This window comes from Canis lupus, chromosome 12 (assembly GCF_003254725.2).
Source record: "Canis lupus dingo isolate Sandy chromosome 12, ASM325472v2, whole genome shotgun sequence".
NCBI classification, from domain to species: domain Eukaryota; kingdom Metazoa; phylum Chordata; class Mammalia; order Carnivora; family Canidae; genus Canis; species Canis lupus.
Window position 1 is genome coordinate 66,907,614 of NC_064254.1, and position 21,180 is coordinate 66,928,793.

The 21,180-nt window shown below is 41.2% G+C and overlaps 1 protein-coding gene across 4 annotated transcripts in view; it reads left to right on the forward strand.

Moving 5' to 3' along the window:
* Positions 1–20,692, forward strand: part of FIG4 (FIG4 phosphoinositide 5-phosphatase) — a 124,077-nt gene extending 103,385 nt beyond the window's left edge. For all 4 annotated transcript variants that reach the window (XM_025444479.2, XM_025444478.3, XM_025444481.3 and 1 more), the window contains one exon: positions 20,362–20,692. In XM_025444479.2, coding sequence (XP_025300264.1) covers positions 20,362–20,539 — 178 coding nt within the window. In that variant the 3' untranslated portion in view covers positions 20,540–20,692. The remainder of the gene's footprint in view (positions 1–20,361) is intronic.
* Positions 20,693–21,180: the final 488 nt, after the last annotated feature.

Consider the following 21,180-nt stretch of genomic DNA (forward strand, 5'->3'; position numbering starts at 1 on the left):
TGTTCTAGACACTAGAGGTACGGTAAAGAACAAGACTGACGAGATGCTCGGGGCACTTATGATCGAGGACAAGCAGATGAGCACTGAACGAATAAACAGGTAAATAACACGTTTCCTATTAGGATATGTGCTCTGAAGAACACAAGCCAACATGATGGGAGAGAAGGATTGGGGCAGTAAGGGTGGGAATCTGTTTTAGGTTAGGTTTTGAGGGAAAGTCTCTTTGAGGAGTTAACATGTGTGCTGGGACTGGAGTGCAGAGGAGGCTGGGAATGCCAAGATGACTGGAGAGGAATGATTGAAACAGAGAGGGCATACGTGGAAGAGCAGGGTAGGGACAAGCTTGGCGGGTCTGAGAAGCAGGTAGAAGGCTGAGTGAGAGGCCGAGAGGGATGCATATGGGATGGAGTGGGCTTGGGAGGGGCCACATCTCACAGGACCCCCATGAAGGCTTAGTGGCACTCTGCCCAGTGGGAAGCCACTGCAGGGTTTTGGGTAGATTGGCATGCTCCAGTTCACATCGGTAACAGATGACTGTGCATGCTTTCTGGAGGATGAATTGTAGGGGGCGAGGATGCAAGCTAAAGAGGAAAAAAAGGAAACTGAAGAGAAATATGGTCTTATAGAAACCAAGGGAAGAAAATGTCTCAAGAAGGAGGGAGTGGGCAGCAGTGTTGAAGACAGAAAAATCAGCAGGAAAGTTGATGGCCTTGATGAGCAAGTGTTTATGGGTGGTAGCTTTGCAAACCCATTTAGAATGAGTTTAAGGAAAAAAATAGGGGGCGAGTAAGAGGACATGGAATAGAAGCCATTCTTTCAAAAAACGCGAAGGAGTGGAAAGAAATAGGAACCTATCTGAAGGGGACTATGAAATCAAGGGATTGTTTCTAAGATCGAGTTATTCTTAGCAGCTTCTCTGTGTGCTGATGGAAGGGGGTGTACAGGGAGGCAGATGCTAGCGATGCTAGACAAAGAGTGGGTAAGTGCAGGAGAGAGATCCATGAAAGGGCACTGTAAGTTGTTTTGTATTTTTATTGAAATGTATAATTTCATTATCTTCGATAGTGATTAGTTCATTGGGGTGCTCTTGTATGAAGATGAGCCCTTTGGAATTACCAATATTCATACATTTTTGACCTACAAAAATTACCATCATGTAAATTCTACCTGTAGAAGAATTAGGATTTTCTCCCTTAGACACTTAAATTTCTGTCATAGGTCTTTATATACATTTCTCTCTCTTTTTTTTTAAGATTTTATTTATTTATTCATGAGAGATACAGAGAGAGAGGCAGAGACACAGGCAGGGGGAGAAGCGGGCTCCCTATGAGGAGCCTGAGGTGGGACTCGATGCCAGATTCTGGGATCACACCCTGAGCCGAAGGCAGACGCTCAACTGCTGAGCCACTCAGGCGTCCCTATATTCATTTCTAATATGGAAACAGTCTCAATCTTACATAAAAGTTGCAATTACAGAAGAACATGCTCCCCTCCCCAAACCATTTGAGAGTAAGTTTCAGGCCTGATGTTCTGTCTCTCTAGCATTTGAGTGGGTATACACTAGAACACTCTCCAACAAAACCACAATTTACAATCTAGTAAAATCAGGAAATGAACATCAATACATTGCTACCAGCTAATCCCCTGAGCCCATTCCAGTTTTTGCCAGTTGTCCCAATAATGTCCTTAAACACAAAAGGATCTGATTTCACATTTCACATCGTGTTTAGTTGTCATGTCGCTTCAGTCTGTCTCACCCTGGAGTTCCTCATTCTTCCTTGATTTTCATGACCTCGACACTTTGACAGATACTGGCCAGTTATTTTGTACAGTGGCCAAGGATTTGGGTTTGTTGTGATTATTTTCAGGTTATAGACCTTCACAGCACAGTAGCCAACCTTCAGATTGGCCCCACCTCCTGTTATCTACCTACCCCCCCTTATGCAGTCTCTTCCCTTGTGGTACCAGAGCTGGTCTTTGTGACCCAGAGCATATAGCAGAAGTGATTAAGTTATGAAGTGATCTTTTGGATCACTTGCTCTGTGGGAAGCAAGCTTCCATGTCACAAGCAGCCCTAGTGGATAGGCCTACATGGCAGCTGAAGCATCTGGCCAACAGCGAGTGAGAAACAGGCCTGCCAGCAATGTTGAGTGAACTTGGAAGTGGATTCTCCAGCCCTGGTTAAACCTTGAGTTGCCTGTCACCCTGGCGATTTGACTTCAACCACAATCACCTAACCCCTGGAAACTAGGACGTAGTAAATGTTGGCTTAGGGTACAAAATGAATACACGCAGGAATATCACAGAAGCGATGGTGTATTCTTTCCATTGCATCCTATCACAAGGCGCACAATTTCAATTTGTCCCATTACTAATGAACTTTATTTCCATCTTTTGGTTGAAAGTGGTGTCCTTCTGAGCTCTTCCCCTATGAAGTTGCTCTTTTTTCTTTTAATCGATGAATACTTCGTGGGAGATACTTTCAAACTACATAAATATCCTGTTCTTTATGCAGCTTACAACTTTTTCAGTTATTTCTCTCAGTATGAGGTCTTGACTTCTTATTTTATTCAATGGGATATAATCCGTTACTGCCGTTATTTATTTTGATGGTCAAATTATCCCAAGTTTCACCTGAGCCCCTTCAACCTGGTTCCTGTGTTCTTTGGACATGTCCTCATCATTCTCTGAACACTTCCCTTGATTTCTGGCACACGATGTTCTAAGCTCATCATGTTCTTTGCCTGGCCCCAGCCCTGAAATCAGTCATTTCTCCAAGGATCCCTGGTTCTTTTTAGTGGAAAATGGTATAAAAGCCAAGGTCTGGGCACTAAGTTTATCTGTTGCTGTTGGGGTGTTGCTGCGCCCAGGTGCACTCGAAAGACATGAACACATTTGCATATGTATCTGTGTAAACATGTATAGACATATGTATAAATACAAATGTGCACTAATATATGTATATACAAATATATGCTACATATGCTTTATGTAGTATATAATACAAGTGTATATAATTTATAAGTATAGTAAGTTTAAATATACATATATTTAAATCTGTAAGTTCATACTGATACCTCTAATTGTAGGATATCCAGGGTTTCTATCCTTCTCCCTTTCCATATTAGAGACTTCTTTCTTCAACTGAAAACTTGGTTCCAGTTACCCTTATTATGCTTATTTATTTGATTAATCCCCCTGATATAATCAGTCTGCCATCACCATTGAATCTACTGCTTTCCCCATATAGACACCCTCCATTCAGGCTCTGACTTCCATTGCAGAGGCACCCACCCTCATGAATGACCTCCTCATCGCCTTGGACCCCAGGCCACCTCTCCCTCTGATACCCACACCTGCCTCTCCCTGCTCAGGCCCTGACATACCACCTCAGGCTGCCCCTACACATGGATACCCTCCTCACCCACTCAGACCTTAACTCCCTTCAATCTGTACTCTATAGGGACGCCCTCCATACCCTGCTTGACCTCCGATTTCCCACTTCAAGCCTTCCTTCCCAGTGTGGATGCCTTCTTAACTCCACTTGGGCTCAGATACCCACAGGCTGTCACAGGCTTGCCTCTCCTTGGCTCTGCCTCATCTAATGGCTCTTGGGCTGACTTGTTCAGGGGAAGGAGGCAAGAGCAGGGACTTATGATTTTATAAAGGATGTCATCCTGAAAGGGCCATTCTGTCCCTCCACAGCTGAAGGACATTGAATTTCTTCTATTTGGTGGGTTCCAAATCTCTGATAACACTGCAGTATCTTGGGAACTTGTTGGAGCACAAATCCCAAAGCAAGCAAAGGACATCAGTAAAAACAGAACAGCCAAAATGTCCCTAGAAAATGATTAAATAGATTATAGGGAAGCATTCACTTTTCATTTTGGACTTTTGGTTACTCTTTAAATTTTCCATATATACTTTTATTTATAATAATAATAATACTAACAGACTATGGGCCATGCTTTATAATTTTCTATATTAAATACATAATTAGCATTATTATTTTTTTAAAGAAAATACAGAATACAAAATGCAGAATTTAAGACCCTGTTGGTAGAGATTGTAATTCAGTACATCTGGGCTAAGGCCTGGGAACTGTGTTTTATAAAAGCCTCCATTTCAATATAATGATCAGCCAGGTTAGGGAGCCCCTGCTCCATAGGAGTTCCCTCAGTGGCTGTCCACATATCCACCAGGCAGCAGCCCCAACATTCCATCACAGATGAATGTTGACAGAAATGAAGCCATGGGAGTCTTTCTGAAAACTCAGGTCTGTTAGGTTTTGATTTGAAGGCTCATGATCCATCTGATACCTCCTTCCAAAGGACCATTTTCTGTGATTCTCCTTGTTAGTAAAGTAAAGGAGAACTCTGAAAAGATGCAGGCTAGCGCTCTTCAAAACTATCAAGGTCATCTAAGACCAAGAAAATCAGCTGTCACCCCCAAGAAGAGCCTAAGATGACATGATGAGTGAATGTAATGGTTCTTGAATGGACACGTATGGACTTTAGCTAATAATAATGTGCCCGTATCAGTTCATTAATTGCAACAGATGTCCCAGACTAATGGAAGGTGTTCATAACAGGGGAACCTCGGTGCAGCTATGTGGGAGCTCTCTGTACTCTGCACGATGATTCTATAAGTGCTAAGAGGTTCTAAAATAAAAAGTTTATTGGAAAAACAATGTGGGATACCATGGATATAATGATGTGATATGGCAAAGTCAGTGGTAGCATTTTGTAAACCGAAAAGGTAGAAATTTCTGAGCGGGCATGAAGAATATAAGTTGGGGATTTTCCCCTCTGTGAGGGAAAAAAGACACATGACCATTACTGTAACCCCTTGGTGTGAGTTTTCAGGAGTGGCAGGCACACTGCCGCTGCTGTGCCAGGAAGTTTGAGGACAGAAGGCACAGATTGCTTCCAGAGGTCACTGTGTAATGTCTGATGGATGACCAGCTACCCGAGGGAGAGTCTGGGCCTACATCAGGCAGGGAGAGGTTGACTCTGGGAGGTGCAGTTACATTCTTTGCCCTTTGAGAACAGCTGTTACATGTTTGATGTGCCACCTGTCGTTTGTTGGCAGGACAGCCCCAGTGCCATACAGGGTAACCAGCCCCTGTTGCCTGTGGCTGAAAGCCGAGCATGCTGTCATCACACAACAGCTGAAATGTTCAAGTCACAGCCTGCAAAACAATGGAGCCAAATATCGCTGGCTGCTCCTCTGGTGTTTGCAATAAAACATAGCTGAAAGAGAGGAAAAACTGCCATTTCTTTTTATACTAAGATAGGTCGCGTGCCCTACACATGAGAGGGAAACCATACAGTTTATAAAACGCTAAATTGGAAGCATTTTACATATTTTAGATTGGAAAATCATCTCGCTTCATTTCTCTAAACCCAAAAGTTCTTTTAAAACACAAACGACATTTTTGTTTTGCAGTTCTCAGAATGTACAGTGTCTCTCTGCTGTACGTGGACAAATAAAGATATCAATGGGTATGGCCAACATGTAAAAAGTACCACCATTGCCACTCATAAATGTGCTTGTGTTGGACTGCCCCTTCAGACATACTCATGCCCGGCTGCTGGAAGTATCCCCGTCCCGCTTGGCCCATCTAGGAACAGGGGTCACCTGGGAAAACTGGCTGCCTGCCCTTTGATAAAGCAACAGAGAGCCAGAGCTGTATGTGTTCTGTTCATTGGCAGGATATGTTGGTCAGAGCTCAGTTGCAGAAAACATAACCCATTTTAGATAGATTAAACAGAAAATGATGTATGATAGGATTTTAAGTGACTTTCAGAATCAACTGGAGGGCTAAAGAAGAAGAAAACTCTAGACCAGGCTTTTAGGAACAACTCACAAAACCATATGGCAAACCACAGAGCGGCTTCTGCATTTGCCTTGCTCAGGAAACTATCACAAGTAGCTGCTGGGTGCAGAAGCTGCCCCCTCAACTCTAATCAGGAAGCCACCACTGCTGTGACCAACCCAAGAACGTGTTGCTGCAGTCGGCAGAACTGATAGCCATTAGCTTGCTTCTTTCCATATAACTCAGTTCTAAACCAAAGCCTCCTCTGAGTACATGTGGTGAGTAGAACCTAAATCACATTTTGAACCCGAATTGCAAGGGAGTCTTGGGTTTTTTCCCCATGTTTCAGCTCCTGCACACTGGAAGGAGTTCAGGTAGATATTGGGGAAGCTAAACGCTGCTATCTGGGTTCTGCGCAGCCGTCTTTATCAGGTCCAGATGAGACTTCTTGTAGTCTACTGACCCATAAACGAAAAGACTACCTGTCTGCTCCCAATATACAGTGGTTGCAAAGGAAAATAAAACTCTCAGAAAGGGAGAGAATAGGAAACATATGACTGCCATTTGCACTAGCAGTCCTCACTCCCATTAGGCAAGAAAGGTGAAGGCACCCAGCCCGGAGAGTGGAATAAGCAACCTGGGCAGCCCTCTGGAAGGACTGCCTTGTCCACTAAGCCCCGTGACCCAAATCTAACTAGTATACCAGCCATTTCCCATCCACTGCAATAAAAGAGTAGCTGATAGGCAGTTTTTAAATTTTCCTAACTCTGCTTGGACTGCTGCTACTACATAGGCACTGCCGAGTTAGCCAGATGCAGATGAACCACAAGATTACGGGCTCCCCAAGGTCTCTGCGTCACTGAATAGCTGCTGCATCTGCACAGCTGCAGGATACAGCTGTCCTGGAGGAAAGCAAGTCCTGACAGAGTAGAAATGGGAATCAAGCTGGAGAAGACTTTCCCTCAGAGCAGCCCTGCCTGGATGAGCAGAGGTGTTGTGGCAACATCTACCTCGGTAGCAAGGACAGTATAGCCATGCAGGCAGTAATGTATCACATTTAGGAATCAGCTTTGGAAATGGATGAAAAATATTCTTTTAAAAATAGCTATTCCTGGGGACACCTAGGTGGCTCATTTGGTTAAGCATCCAATTCTTGATTTTGGCTCAGGTCATGATCTCAGGGTCATGGGATCGAGCCCTGCATCAGACTCTGCTACCCTGGGTGTGGAGTCTGCTTAAGATTCTCTCTCCCTTTGCCCTTACCCCCTCTAAAATAAGAGCCATGCCTACTTGGTTCTGGGAGAAAGACAACAACACAACATAGTTTAAAACTCTGAATCCTCACGTAAAACAGAACAACTAGGTAGCAAAACCAAGCACCCATCGGCATTTACCTCAAAACGAGGTAGTAAGGTATCCCCACAGATCCCAAAATATAAGCAGGTGGTAGAGGTAAACCACCAACAGCCACCAGACCTGCATTCCATCAGTGTTTGTACAAGAGGAAGAAGCAGAGAAGGAACAACAGGGTATCTGATGCATCTGAATAGCTAACAGGAGTGAACTAGAATCACTACAGGCCAGTTTGAGCACAGCAGCTGAAATTGGTGGGGGTGGGGTGTTACCCAATTCAGTATAGCTGAGTGCAGGGTTTCTGGGTGGATTCTGGAAGGAGGTGGGGCAGTCGAGGCCACATAAACTTTTGAAACCAAACAACCAAAGCTCCCTTCCAGCTCAGGGGACCCCTCTGACTCCCTATGGAGTCCAAATTGAGCAAGACAATGACAGTGGACATGAAAAAAGAGAAAAGGAGAAAAAGGGGAGAGGTTCAGGACATCTCAGAAAGTGGCATGCCATGGTTTTGAATGCTTCACAAAAACAACCAAAGAAGGAGTTATGTCAATCCACCAAACTTTCTTGAACTACACCTTCTAAAGGCTCAGGAAAACTAATTTCGCATCACAAGTGTCAGAAAACTATCAAGATCCAATCCCATATAAAGTTATGAAAAGAACAGAAGAACACAGAGCAGGAATGTTTCCCTGCAGACCATGAAAGCATGCCAGGAAGGTGTCAGTAAAGGAGATCAAAACTGAATGATTCTATTTCAACATGTGCTTAAAATACAAAACTTAAAATTTCAAAAAGAAATGAAGAAGAACAAAGATTTAAGAGAAAGTGTCAAATACTGGCAGTAGGTCAAGAAGATTTAATATGGATAATAGGAGTCTCGAAGAAGAAAAATAAAGCAAGGGAACAACAACAAAAAAATAGTAGGGGTGCCTGGGTGGCTTAGTAGGCTAAGGCATCCAACTCTTGATTTCGGCTCAGGTCATGATCTCAGGGTCATGAGATCAAGCCCCATGTCAGGCTCCACACTCAGTGGGGAGTCTGCTTGAGATTCTCTCTCCTTCTTCCACTGCCCCTCTGAACCTCTCTCTCTCTCTTCCTCTCAAATAAGTAAATAAATCTTTTTTAAAAAAAGAGAACAAAAAAAATACTAAAAACTGTAATGCCATAAAAACTTTGTGAAATAAATAACTACCTAAAACTCTATATTGAGAGAGCACACCACATACAAGAGAATAGTAATGTTACAGTATAGTAAGTAAATGACTTTAAAGAAAAAAAAAAGATCCTTTAGATATCCAAACAGAAGGGAAGACTTCTAAGGGAAAAAAATTAGATGATCCTCAGACTTTTTACGTGCAACTCTTTATATCAAAAAAAAAAAAAATAGAGTACTATATTTAGGATTCTCAAGGAAAAAAAAAAACGCGAGCTGAGGATATTACTTCCAAATCTTTTAAGTATAAAAGCAGAGACAAACTTACCAACAAGTAAGAACTTGGCATATTGTTCCCATGAGCCCTTCTTATGGAAGGTACTAGAGAATGAGCTTTAGGCAATTAAAATGACTCGAGAGCCAGTGACCTAAAGACCAATGTGAATTAGAAATGTATAGAATCAAAATGCGGGTTAAAAGAGAGAGAGCATAGTATGTGATGGCTATATGCTCAAGCAATGTGGCTATAGTACAACTCTGAAAAGATGAGGAGGTGCTTTGGGGAGCCATGAAGATAGAGAGTTTTCAAGAATCTTATTAGTGGCAATAGTATTGTTATTCCGGTGCTGATGTATGTTCAACAGGGGATAAATCAAATCAGTAATTATGGGCTATTCTAATTCTGTCATCCTCTTTGTCCTTGATATGCAGGACTCTCTTCAGCATGGCATAAACACACACATAAATGTGTATGTACATACATGTGCACACATGCAATGGCCCAGTAACAAGGAGAATCCCTAGTACCCACATTGTGGTCTTGAAAATACCAGTTCCCCACTAAAAGGAACCAGAGCTCCGGGAGATGTCATTGATTCCCGGTCAGTGTCAGGAAATGGACAAAGAACCTGGGACATCTTGTCAATCCAGATAGCAAGAAAGCTATTAAAATTGCTGGGATCATATCAAGAGGACACAGGAGTGAACTCGAAAAGGCTCCCACTGAACAAAGATAGGACAGTTTGAACTTCAATAATAGTAATAATTGCAGTGGAATGGGACTCATCAAATACGTTTACATCCATAAGTTTATAATGTTTTTTAAAATTCCTGATCACTATGACAGATTATAGGGAATCATTTCATTTTACAGAAAACTGGAAAATAAAGTGGAAAAATCAAGCATGTAAGACTTTGAATCGTATGAATTGTACCACTGGATAACCAAGTAAGAGGTGAGGGAAAGCATCTAAAAAAAAAAAAAACAAACAAACAAAAAACAGTGTTACAACTAATTAATGAAAAAGAAATAATTAGCATTGGCAATCCCCAGTGTTACCAGATGCAGGCATTGAGCTTTATTGGCTGTTAACATCAAAAGAGATAAACAACTTAGACAGTATGACCCTCCTGATGAAACAACACACCACCACCTATAGTCTTGCCGAAGCAATTGAAGCAAATTCTCACCAAGCTTCTGGAAGCAATTGCTGACTTGCAGAAATATAAAGGACAGAGGAACATTTTGAATTGCATCATAAATATGTGGTCAGCAAATCCAGGCTGAGAATAACTACAACCTGGGTTCTTCAACCGATGAATTGTATGTAAGGAAAAGAAGGGAGAGAGAATCTATAGATTAAAAGGCATGTGGGGGCACCTGGGTGGCTCAGTCGGTTAAGCATCTGGCTCCATCTTGGGTCATGACCCTGGGCTCCTGGGATCAGTGCATCTGGCTCTCTGCTTGATGGGGAGTCCGCTTCTCCCTCCCCCTCTGCCTCTCCACTGGCTTGTGTGCGCTCTTGTGCTCTTTCTCTCTCTCTCTCTCTTTCTTGCTTGCTGTCACTCAGTCTCTGTCTCAAGTAAATAAAATCTTTAAAAAATAATTTAAAAAATAAAAAAGGCATGTCACACTCTTGAAAATGGGCAAGATTAAACTAAAGCCTAGGGATGCACATTTGAATGAAAAAATCATTTTTCAAAGTGCAAAGAAGTGAATCCTGTAGGATAATGGCTACTATGGTTATGATGGGAATGGGGCACATGAAAGGGGCTTGCTTAGCTGCCAGAATTCCTATTTCTTGACCTGGGTGGTGTTCACCTTTAAATATTTCTATGTGTCCATTTTGTGTGGTTTCCTGTAACTATGTTTTATTTTACAATAAAAATGAAATACGTTGATAATTCTGAAACACAGTAGTTTTTCCATGGTAAATATTGGGTAAACATTGTTAATATTTTATATTTAATTGACATATACATATGGCAGTGATTTAATGTAACCAAAAACTTTTCCCTGACAAACCTATAACAGCCTCTAGGGCCCTTATGTGTAATACACTGATTTTTTTACATATGACAATATAAAAAGTCACATTTTAAGAGCAAGATGTTCCAACTGTATCTAAGAAATAGTAAATGTTACAATATGTTGTCTAGATTTATTGGTTCCATTACTCCAAACACTCATCAACTGTACTTTTGGTTCAGTATCTGCACATTGTAAATGTCCATAAAACGAACATGATAAAAATGAGTTCACATAGAGTCATTTAAAGTACATCATTTTGTGGGGAAGGTTGAAATATATAGATTGCATCTTTCCACAGCATTATGTCTAAACAGCATATGTGTATATAATGTATGTAAGCATAAATATATATTGTATTTGAGTGTATACAAGGATAAATAAGTATCATATATAAATATTTTATGTGTGTATCCTGTCCGTGTGTAAACATATGCAATTTTTTCATCTAGTAGATCTGATGAAAAATGACAAATGAGTCTTCAAAAGATACAGTTTAGCAGCCTTAGACATTACAAATGCATAAATCTTTTGAGATATATTAAGGTCATTGTGTTCTATAAATAATTGTTCTGTGTTGTTGTTGCTTAGGCTTAGGCATAAAATCTTCCACTGTTGTGAGACTGCAGTGCTTCTCTGGTTGGCCTGTCATTGACATGGCTCCCTGACAGGTTGAAGGCAGATGAGTGTTTGAGAAAACACACAATAAGGATTTTGCTGTCTTCATGCTCTCTCCATTACCAAAATGCCACCTACTTCTGTCCTATCAAAATCTTAAAAGACCTAGTCTACCCTGTGGAGTCAAGGTTGCTTATTGCTGAGCCTCTGAAGGGCCTCCCATACAGACAGCAGCCTGTGTCTCTGGTCTGTGAAGTGATACATTCTATGTTCCACCATCACAGATTATATTCTTCACCTTCTTCTCATCACCACTTTTTGCTTCCTCTGTGGTGGGTCATTTAAAGACTGGCATTACTGTCATCTTCCCTTTAATGAATTTTAACTTGCCTATGAGATTTCCAATCTCCTTTTCAGTGTCTCTGCTGGAGGACAGTACAATCATCTTGTTACAACAGCAGCTATTAAAAGTATTTGGACATGTTTGTATATAAAAAAATCAGATTTGTCCATTATTCTGTGACATGGCATTAGCTTTCAGTGGCATAATAAGGCTGAAATAATTAGACTTTGTTAGGGATCATATATTCTATTCGTAGCATTTTCTTTAAAGATTTATTTATTTATTTTATTGGAGTTTAATTTGCCAACATATAGCATAACACCCAGTGCTCATCCCACCAAGTGCCCACCTCAGTGCCCGTCACCCAATCACCACCCCCCTCCCACCTCCCTTTCCACCACCACTTGTTCGTTTCCCAGAGTTAGGAGTCTCTCATGTTCTGTCTCCCTCTCTGATATTTCCCACTCATTTTCTCTCTTTTCCCCTTTATTCCCTTCCACTATTTTTTATATTCCCCAAATGAATGAGACCAGATAATGTTTGTCCTTCTCCGATTGACTTACTTGAGTACTTACTTACTCAACATCATATCCTCTAGTTCCATCCACGTCGAAGCAAATGGTGGGTATTTGTCATTTCTAATGGCTGAGGAATATTCCATTGTATACATAGACCACAGCTTCTTTATCCATTCATCCTTCAATGGACACCGAGGCTCCTTCCACAGTGTGGCTATTGTGGACATTGCTGCTATAAACATCGGGGTGCAGGTGTCCCGGCGTTTCACTGCATCTGCATCTTTGGGATAAATCCCCAGTAGTGCAATTGCTGGGTCGTAGGGCAGGTCTAATTTTAACTTTTTGAGGAACCTCCACACAGTTTTCCAGAGTGGCTGCACCAGTGCACATTCCCACCAACAGTGCAGGACAGTTCCCCCTTTCTCTGCATCCTCTCCAACATTTGTGGTTTCCTGCCTTGTTAATTTTCCCCATTCTCACTGGTGTGAGGTGGGATCTCACTGTGGTTTTGATTTGTATTTCCCTGATGGCAAGTGACGCGGAGCATTTCCTCATGTGCTTGTTGGCCATGTCTGTGTCTTCCTCTGTGATTTTCTGTTCATGTCTTTTGCCCATTTCATGATTGGATTGTTTGTTTCTTTGCTGTTGAGTTTAATAAGTTCTTTATAGATCTTGGGTACTAGTCCTTTATCTGATAGGACATTTGCAAATATCTTCTCCCATTCTGTAGGTTGTCTTTGAGTTTCGTTGACTGTTTCTTTTGCTGTGCAGAAGCTTCTTATCTTGATGAAGTCCCAATAATTCATTTTTGCTTTTGTTTCTCTTGCCTTCATGGATGTATCTCATAAGAAGTTACTGTGGCCAAGTTCAAAAAAGGGTGTTGCCTGCGTTCTCCTCTAGGATTTTACACACGCTCTCTCTCAAATAAATAAATCTTTAAAAGGTTTATTTATTTGAGAGAGAGCATGTGTACACGTGCAAAAGCAGGGGGAGGGGCAGAGGGTGAGGGGGAGAAGCAGACTCCCCACTGAGCAGAGGGCCCAAGGGAGGGCTCGATCTCCTGAGCCCGAGATCACAACCTGAGCTGAAATCAAGAGTCAGAGGCTTCACTGACTGAGCCACCCATGGGTCCCATAGATTCATAGCATTTTGTGTGTTAATATAGACTTACTGTCTTTTAGTAGGAATAAAAAAGTAAATTAATTTCTTTACCTTGATAATGTTTAGAATGTCATCAACAGGTAATAACATGGTTTAATTTCCCAACACATGGGTAAGGACTTTGCCCCTCAAGTCTGTCACCTTCACTCTATGATATCACATGTATATACCTGAAGACATGTGAAAGCACCCTAAGAGGGGCAAGGCAGCAAATAACAAGTGCTGACCCATACGGCCAGTGTTGAAATAGGCATGACAGGTTTATAAAAGGGAATAGAGGCAGTGCCTGCTTTCTCGGATCCCAAAATAGAGGGCTATGTTTTGCCTTTTGTTTTATTAGAGGTGATTTGAAGGTTGACACATGCCATTTATTAACTTTGTTAATCTGCCTGAGTCGCTGTTTTCTCACCTCTAGAGAATAAGGACTCACCCCTTCTGCCTAACCATTGTTTTTTGACCAATGTTGATGGCTTTACCCTGCTAGAAGGCACTCCAGCCTGCCCTCAGTTACCTTGTCCACATATGGATTATCTGAAGAAAGGAATTTAGGAGCAAGGCCTCTAGTGGGAAAGCCTAACCTCCTCGTCATCTCAAGTAATCCAATCACAATGAATTCAGGTTCTGAATTTAGAAAACCAAGGTAAAATTTTAATCTTTAACCAGATGTCATTAATTCATTCTTTTTTTAATAATAAATTTATTTTTTATTGGTGTTCAATTTGCCAACATACAGAATAACACCCAGTGCTCATCCCGTCAAGTGCCCCCCCTCAGTGCCCGTTACCCATTTACCCCCACCCCCCGCCCTCCTCCCCTTCCACCACCCCTAGTTCGTTTCCCAGAGTTAGGAGTCAATGAATAACTTTTGAGCACTTACCATATGCCAGGGGCTCCTCTGGACATTGGAGATAAAGAGGTGATCAAAATGGAGTTCGTATTCCTAGTAAGTATATAAATATTCCTAGTAAATATATAAATAAAAGATCAGAGAATAAGAAATGGTATACAGAGATTTATTAGGGTAATGGGCTTAGAGAGACATTAAAGTACACAGAATTTATGAGGAAAGAATAATAGGAAAGAGGTTCTAAGTCTTTCCAATAGATCTTTCTGTGATGATAGAAATAATCTGTATCTACACTGTGTCAAACAGTGGCCATTAGCTATATGTGGCTAGCAGACACTTGAAATGTGTGACCAGTGCTACTGAGAAGCTAATTTTAAATTTTATTTAATTTTAACTAAATTTAAGTAGACACATGTGGCTAATGGTTACCATATTGGATGGGTATAGTAAAGAGCTACATTTTTGTTTTTGTTTGTTTTGTATATTTTTTATTGGAGTTCAATTTGCCAACATACAGTATAAACCCAGTGCTCATCCTGTCATGTGCTCCCCTCAGTGCCCATCACCCAGTCACCCCGTCCCCCGCCCACCTCCCCTTGCACTACCCCTTGTTCATTACCCAGAGTTAGGCATCTAAGAGCTACATTTTGGATTTAGGTGTCTATACTTATGCACAGAGTGTAAGTAATACACAACATTCTCTTGAGTTTTTAACATGATAAAGCAGACACATTCTCGCCACACCATCTTGGTAAATAGATTCATGACTGGGAGTACCTTATTGGAAAGATACCAGCAACCTAATAAGGCAACTAAAGAGAAGCAATGGATCGTCCAAAAAAAAAAGTAAGATTGGCATCCACACACTGAGGGCTGAAGGCTCTGAGCAGTAGTAAAGGCTAGAGAGAGAGAAATGTATTTCATGGCAATGTGTACCATAGACTCCTCTGCTGGTTAGGTAAGGGCCATTATTTTCTAATTGTAAAACCTGCAGAAAGACAGATAGACTAATAATCAAGGGCTGGTGCTTTTAAGGCATTTGCTGAGGTTTCACTCCACCGAGACCAGAAGCATCCGATCAATTTTGAACCTGGCCTCATTACAGTTTTCTCTCAAAAATCAGAGGAAATGATGAAAGAAATGACCTGATGATCAGTTACGACCAACAAAGAGTTATTTGGTGATGTGAAAGAAACATAAACTTGGAATTTGTGATGGCAACAGAAGGGGATAGATATTCTGTGACCAGAACCATTACTAAATTTTCTGGAAATGCCAAATGGGATTTGATATATGCCAAAATGCTAATCATAGGAAAGCTATAACCTTTTAACATATGCAAAAGTATCATCACCTGGATAGTATTATTGAAATTATACAAATATTGTCCCATTTTTCTATCGCCAGCCACAAATTACCATGACATAACTGAATTCAGAAGACATTTCAATCTGACCAATTAAATATCTTCCTGTCAGAGCAGCATGTTTATTGAGTATTCTGTATGTGTTAGGAAAAAAGGCCTCAATAGGAATTTAACTTTAAAGGAGATTCAGACATTAGTTCTACATCCAAGTGTAAGATACGGTTATTGTCAGACATGGTCATATAATATAACCAAGTGAGGAATACCACATTTAAGAAAAGGCATAAAAAGGCACAAGTAAGTATTTTCTTTTTCTTTTTCTTTTTTTTTTTTAGTATTTTCTTTAAGAACATGTGGTGCATCTTATGAATTTCTGCCTGAAGTGTTTCTCTTCTGTGAATGGGAATTGCAGTTAAGGCCAAGTGTCATCGATCTTTGGTGTTTGAGTGTACCAAAGAGGTATGGGTTAAGCAGCCCATAAATGAACTGGCAAATATATTATTTTAAATAAGACTGTTACATTCCTTGAGGGGAAATACAGAGCTCTTCTTTGAAGATGGAATGAGGTTCTGTAGATAAAAAGAAATGAGCCTGCACATTTGTAATTATAATATTTTATCTCCAGAAATACTACTGGCATTTGAATTAGGGGCAGTAGGTCTTATCCCTTTACGGGGCTCCGAGGACAAGTTGAAAACAAAATTCCCTCTGTTTATGGCCAAGAGAGAAAAGTGGAACCATCTTTTCCACCATGAAAGTGCAGTAATAAGCTAGCTCTCTCCACCAGAATGAATAAAAGAAAGTAGTTTCACAGTTTCCACATCATTTAGTGTTTAAGTACTGGTCTTTTAATCTAGAAACAGATGCCATCTAAGCTAATAAAAAGACTATTCCATGTAGTTTCGAAAGCCTTATTGAGTTATCCATCTCTCTCCAATACCCTCAGAGACAAGGTGCTGACCAGCGGCCCCTTGTGAGGGTTTTGGATGTTTTTGTGTTTCTTTCCCACCTTGGAAATGGTGTGTAAGCCAATGGGGAAAATCAAATGTGTCTCCTCATTAGGAAATGTGTGGTGCATCTAATATCACTGCTTATATATTTACAATTAAACATCAAATTATCATTGTTGATGGAAGGTTAGTGGTGGTATATCATTTGAAAAAAGGTTTCTGGTTTAAACATGTACAGTGCTACTGACTGACCACAAATAAATCTTATTTAGCATTTTGGATACATTTTAGCCTCCTTAGACCAAAGAGTCTCAAACTTAGCAAGTGTTAGAATCACCAGGAAGCCTTATTAAACATCTTTGCTGGGTCCCACCCTCAGAGTTTCTGATTCAGTAGGTCTGGAGTAGGGCCTGAGAATTTAGATTTCTGACAAGTTCCCAGGTGATGCTAACACGCCTGGCCTGGGGACCACACTTGGAGAACCCCTGCCTTACGACCATGGGGAGCTCATTGAAACTGGCTTCTTGATGTCTGAGTAAAATGAAGAAACAAGAGTTTCTCTGAATCTGCCTCTTCCTCCTCATTTTTCTGATTATGCCAAAAATATTGAGTATATCTTAAGCTTCTTTCCAGCCCAAACCCAGTAAGAGCCATTTTAATATCAATTTTGTTGATTAATACAGGCTTTGAATCTAGAAGAATAAAAAGGACAAAGAGGATAGTTGATGCATTTTCTGACTCCCTACATTGTTTTGAAACCATAGTGAGGTGGTGCTGGAGCCCAAAACCCACCCGCCACTCAATCTGATGCCATTTCAGGCTGATATTTCAGACTTGGTGAAATGTCAGACATCCACATGGCAGTGAAGCAGTTAACGAAGAAGTAGGGTGAGGACTCCTGATTGATTTACTGGTAAGCAAGCAAAGGCACTGGGCAGAAATGGCTGGTCTATGGCCCCATTCATGGTTGTCCCAGCCCTACATCCACAGGCATTTTAAGTTGGCTTTAAATATCTCATCTGTGGGCAGCCCTGGTGGTTCAGCAGTTTAGCACCAACTTCAGCCCAGGGCGTGATCCTGGAGACCCGGGATCGAGTCCCACATCAGGCTCCCTGCATGGAGCCTGCTTCTCCCTCTGCCTGTGTCTGTGTCTCTACCTCTGTGTGTGTGTCTCTCATGAATAAATAAATAAAATCTTTTTTAAAAAAATCTCATCTGTGAAATGGAGGGTATAATCCCAGTGCTTCCTGTGCCCTGGTGCTATTACATTCCTCAGTCTGCCCACCTGTATATTCAGCCGAGGCCTCTGCAGAAGGACAAAACAATGACTTGGTCACTTGGCATTTCCCCTTAAGCCTCATTACGGTTTAGTACCCAAGATAGCCTCTTCCTGCATCTCTTGGGTGTCTGGTGTGATTTCTGCCAGAGAGGTCTTCATTGATGCACAGAGGGTTCTGGGCAAAGGTCTGGCTTCCAAGACAGGATAGAAACCATTGGTCCCATTTTAAAATTGACTTTAAATATCTCATCTGTGAAATGGAGCATATAATCCCAGTGCTTCCTGCCTCCAGGGCAAGTGTGAAGATTAAGTAAGATACTATATGAAAAAGGGATTTGAGAAGGGGAAGATTCTAGACAGGTATAGGTGATGTGGTTCAGGAGTAGTTGCTCTGGCTGGTACTTTGAGGAGAATCTCTAAAAACCCTAATGGAGTCTTCATTTTAAAGGTTCAGATTAAAAAGGTTTGACCCTAAATATTATCAACCATGAAAGAATTCTAACATTTCAGTGTGAATTATGTAAATGGCTGGAGAGTTGCATGTTTTTATGAGGGAAAATTGAGAAGAGTTCATGTATTCATCATCCTAGTTGTTCACCATCACAGCGTGTTCTCCACAGACATCAGAATAACTGTAACTTGTGTGTTTCGAAGAAAGCACTGCAGCCAGGCTGGAGGACAGACGGAGATTCAGACATCTCAGGATTCTTTCACCTTGGTCTTTTTTTTTTTTTTTTAACTTTGAGTAAATCATTTTCCTTTTTTTTTTTTATTTACTTAGATAAGGTTACATTCTAAGATTGTGTGAAATAATTTAAGTGCTTCAAAAAAAATGGGGGTATTTCACAAACTATATACCAAAATTGAATTGAACTGTATGATCCTGAGATGAAAACAGTTGAGGTTGGCTTCCAGGAAGAATATTCACCTCCAGCTATATTTTATTTTGATGTAATGTAATGCATCTCCAGCCATGGCAGGATGTGCTAGTGTTCCAGGTAAAGACAAAGCACAGTGAGCTACCTTGACTGTTTTCTGGGTAAGAAAGATCCACATTTGATTGCAACGCATCCTCTGAGGATTGGGGTGTTACTGTACGACTCCTGTCTTCTACTGTGTGTCTCCACTTCCTGATGTGTCTTGAAATGCTGACATTCCAGGTTCAGACTTACTGGGACTCAGGCCCAATTCTGCTCCTGACAGCAAGGTATCCCCCCCTGCCCCCAGCATCAGGGGTCCCAGCTAAGCAAACAACCACATATTCAGGATGCCTTCCTGATGCCTCTGATATGATGAGTAAGGCTAGATTCCAGCCCAGCAGAATAGAGTCTTCAGATCTTCTCCCTCTGTGTTATCTTGCCATAAGATGTATCCCCCACCTCACAGGGCCAGCCGTGGGTCAAGTGGTAGAGTGTGGAGTCCCTCACAACATTTTAGCTTTCCGTCCTCCCCATCAGTGGCACTTTCTTGACCTTCCATCCACACTCTACACACATGCTCATTCTGCATCACACCTGACTTGGCTGACTGACTCATCCCTTGAAGGCCAGCTCTCAGCTAAGGATGTAGGTGCTCAGTGTTCATTGAGTAAAGGTTGTGTCAGACACCAAACTGCATTTTGATGAGGCTTTTCTGGAGACAACACCTTCTCCAGTGGGTGAAGGAAATTTCAAGCCTTAAGTTAGCCTGGATGGTGGGATATGGAGGGATATTTTTGAATAAAGAGATTCTTGGGTGCTTTTCAATACCTCAGAAAGGAAGGAGCCTGCCTATTACAGATCCACAATCTCTTATCAAAAGCCTGAGGCCAGATGTGTTTTAGAATTCACAATTTTGGGGGTGTTAGCATAACAGGATGGTACATCCCCAGTGTGATGTGAGGACTTGTCTGATAACTGAACACATTAATATTCACACAAAATGGAATGGGTATTGTTGGTTCAGGTTAGGATATGCCACTGAATGAATTTCAATTGGGTCAGGTTTTACCATCAAAGTGACATTTGGTCTTAAAGCTTTTGGGATTTCAGAATTGCAGATAAGGAATTATGCACCTGTAATTATTAATAATAATTCATGTTTACTGAGCACTTACAGTGTGCCCAGCATTATGCTAAGTGAGCCCTTTACATGTATAAACTCGTTTGCTCTTCTTATCAATGTGAGGAAGGAATTAGTATCTCTTACTTCACTGATTCCTACTAAATCTTCCTTTAAAAACTATAGATAATTGTTAGAACAAATAAATGAATTCCATAAATACACCAAAAAAAAACACATTGAGTTCCTATGATGTGTCAAGGAGCAAAAAATATACAGCCCCCCTAAAGTTACTCCAGTCATGCGAGGGAGGCAGATGGGTGCCCAGACATGGGTGTCCCCAGGGCTGCTAGAACAGAGAATGGGTGCCCACCTAGCCTGTGCTTCACAGAAGACTTCCCAGGCAGGTGCTGGTCCAGCTCCATCCTCTGGGTGGGAGAGGAAGCCAGCTTAGAGAATGCGGGGTGGGGGTGGGGGGCCTACAACCCGTTATTAAGTCCACATGGTCAAGGTCAGTAGCTCCTGAATGCTTTGAGACCATAGCTGCCTGTGAGTCTTTCACTTTATTTTCTTTCATGTAGCCTTTGTCTTCTCTTCCCTTTTACAGAACACCTATCTCAGCTTTCTCACAAGACAATATCTACGAAGTTCAGCCTCCAAGAGTAGATAGAAAATCTACAGAAATCTTCCAAGCCCACATCCAGGCCAGTCAAGGTATCATGCAGCCCCTTGGAAAAGAAGACCTCTCCATGTACCGAGAATACATCAGGAACCGCTACCTCTGACGAGAAAGCAGGTCCACCCATGAAATTGCTTACGTTGTCGTCTGTTTTGTCTCATCTTAAAAAGTTAATTTCCTAGGAGTCCTTTACATCTGAGAGTTATTCCTTTTTGTAACTAGTGAACTATAAATTATAGGAAATAAAGAAATGATTGAATATTTTTGCTCTCCTTGTCTTTGCTTTAGTTTAGAAACATTTGTTTAGAAATGCAGTCAACAGGGGCGCCTGGGCGGCTCAGTTACTTAAGCATTCAGCTCTTGATTTTGGCTCAGGTCATGATCTCAGGTTGTGAGATTGAGCCTCACGTTGGGCTCCATGCTCAGTGTGGAATCTGCTTAAGATTCTCTCTCCCTTCTCCTTCTGCCCCCTCCCCCGCTTGCAAATTGTCTCTTCTCTTTTTAAAATAAATAAATAAATAAAATCTTTTAAAAAATGCAGCCAATATAGTATCACACCATAATTAGGAAATTAACAAGTATTTATGGAGTGTCTGCTGTGTGCCCAGGCACTATCTGTGGTAGAGTCTAGGAGTAGCACAGTAAGCAAAACGCCAAAAAACTCTCTTGTGCAAAATGAAGAATTTTTCTTCAAAGTATTTTTCTTTATTGTTAACATATTTTTTAAATGAATTCTGATTTTATGTT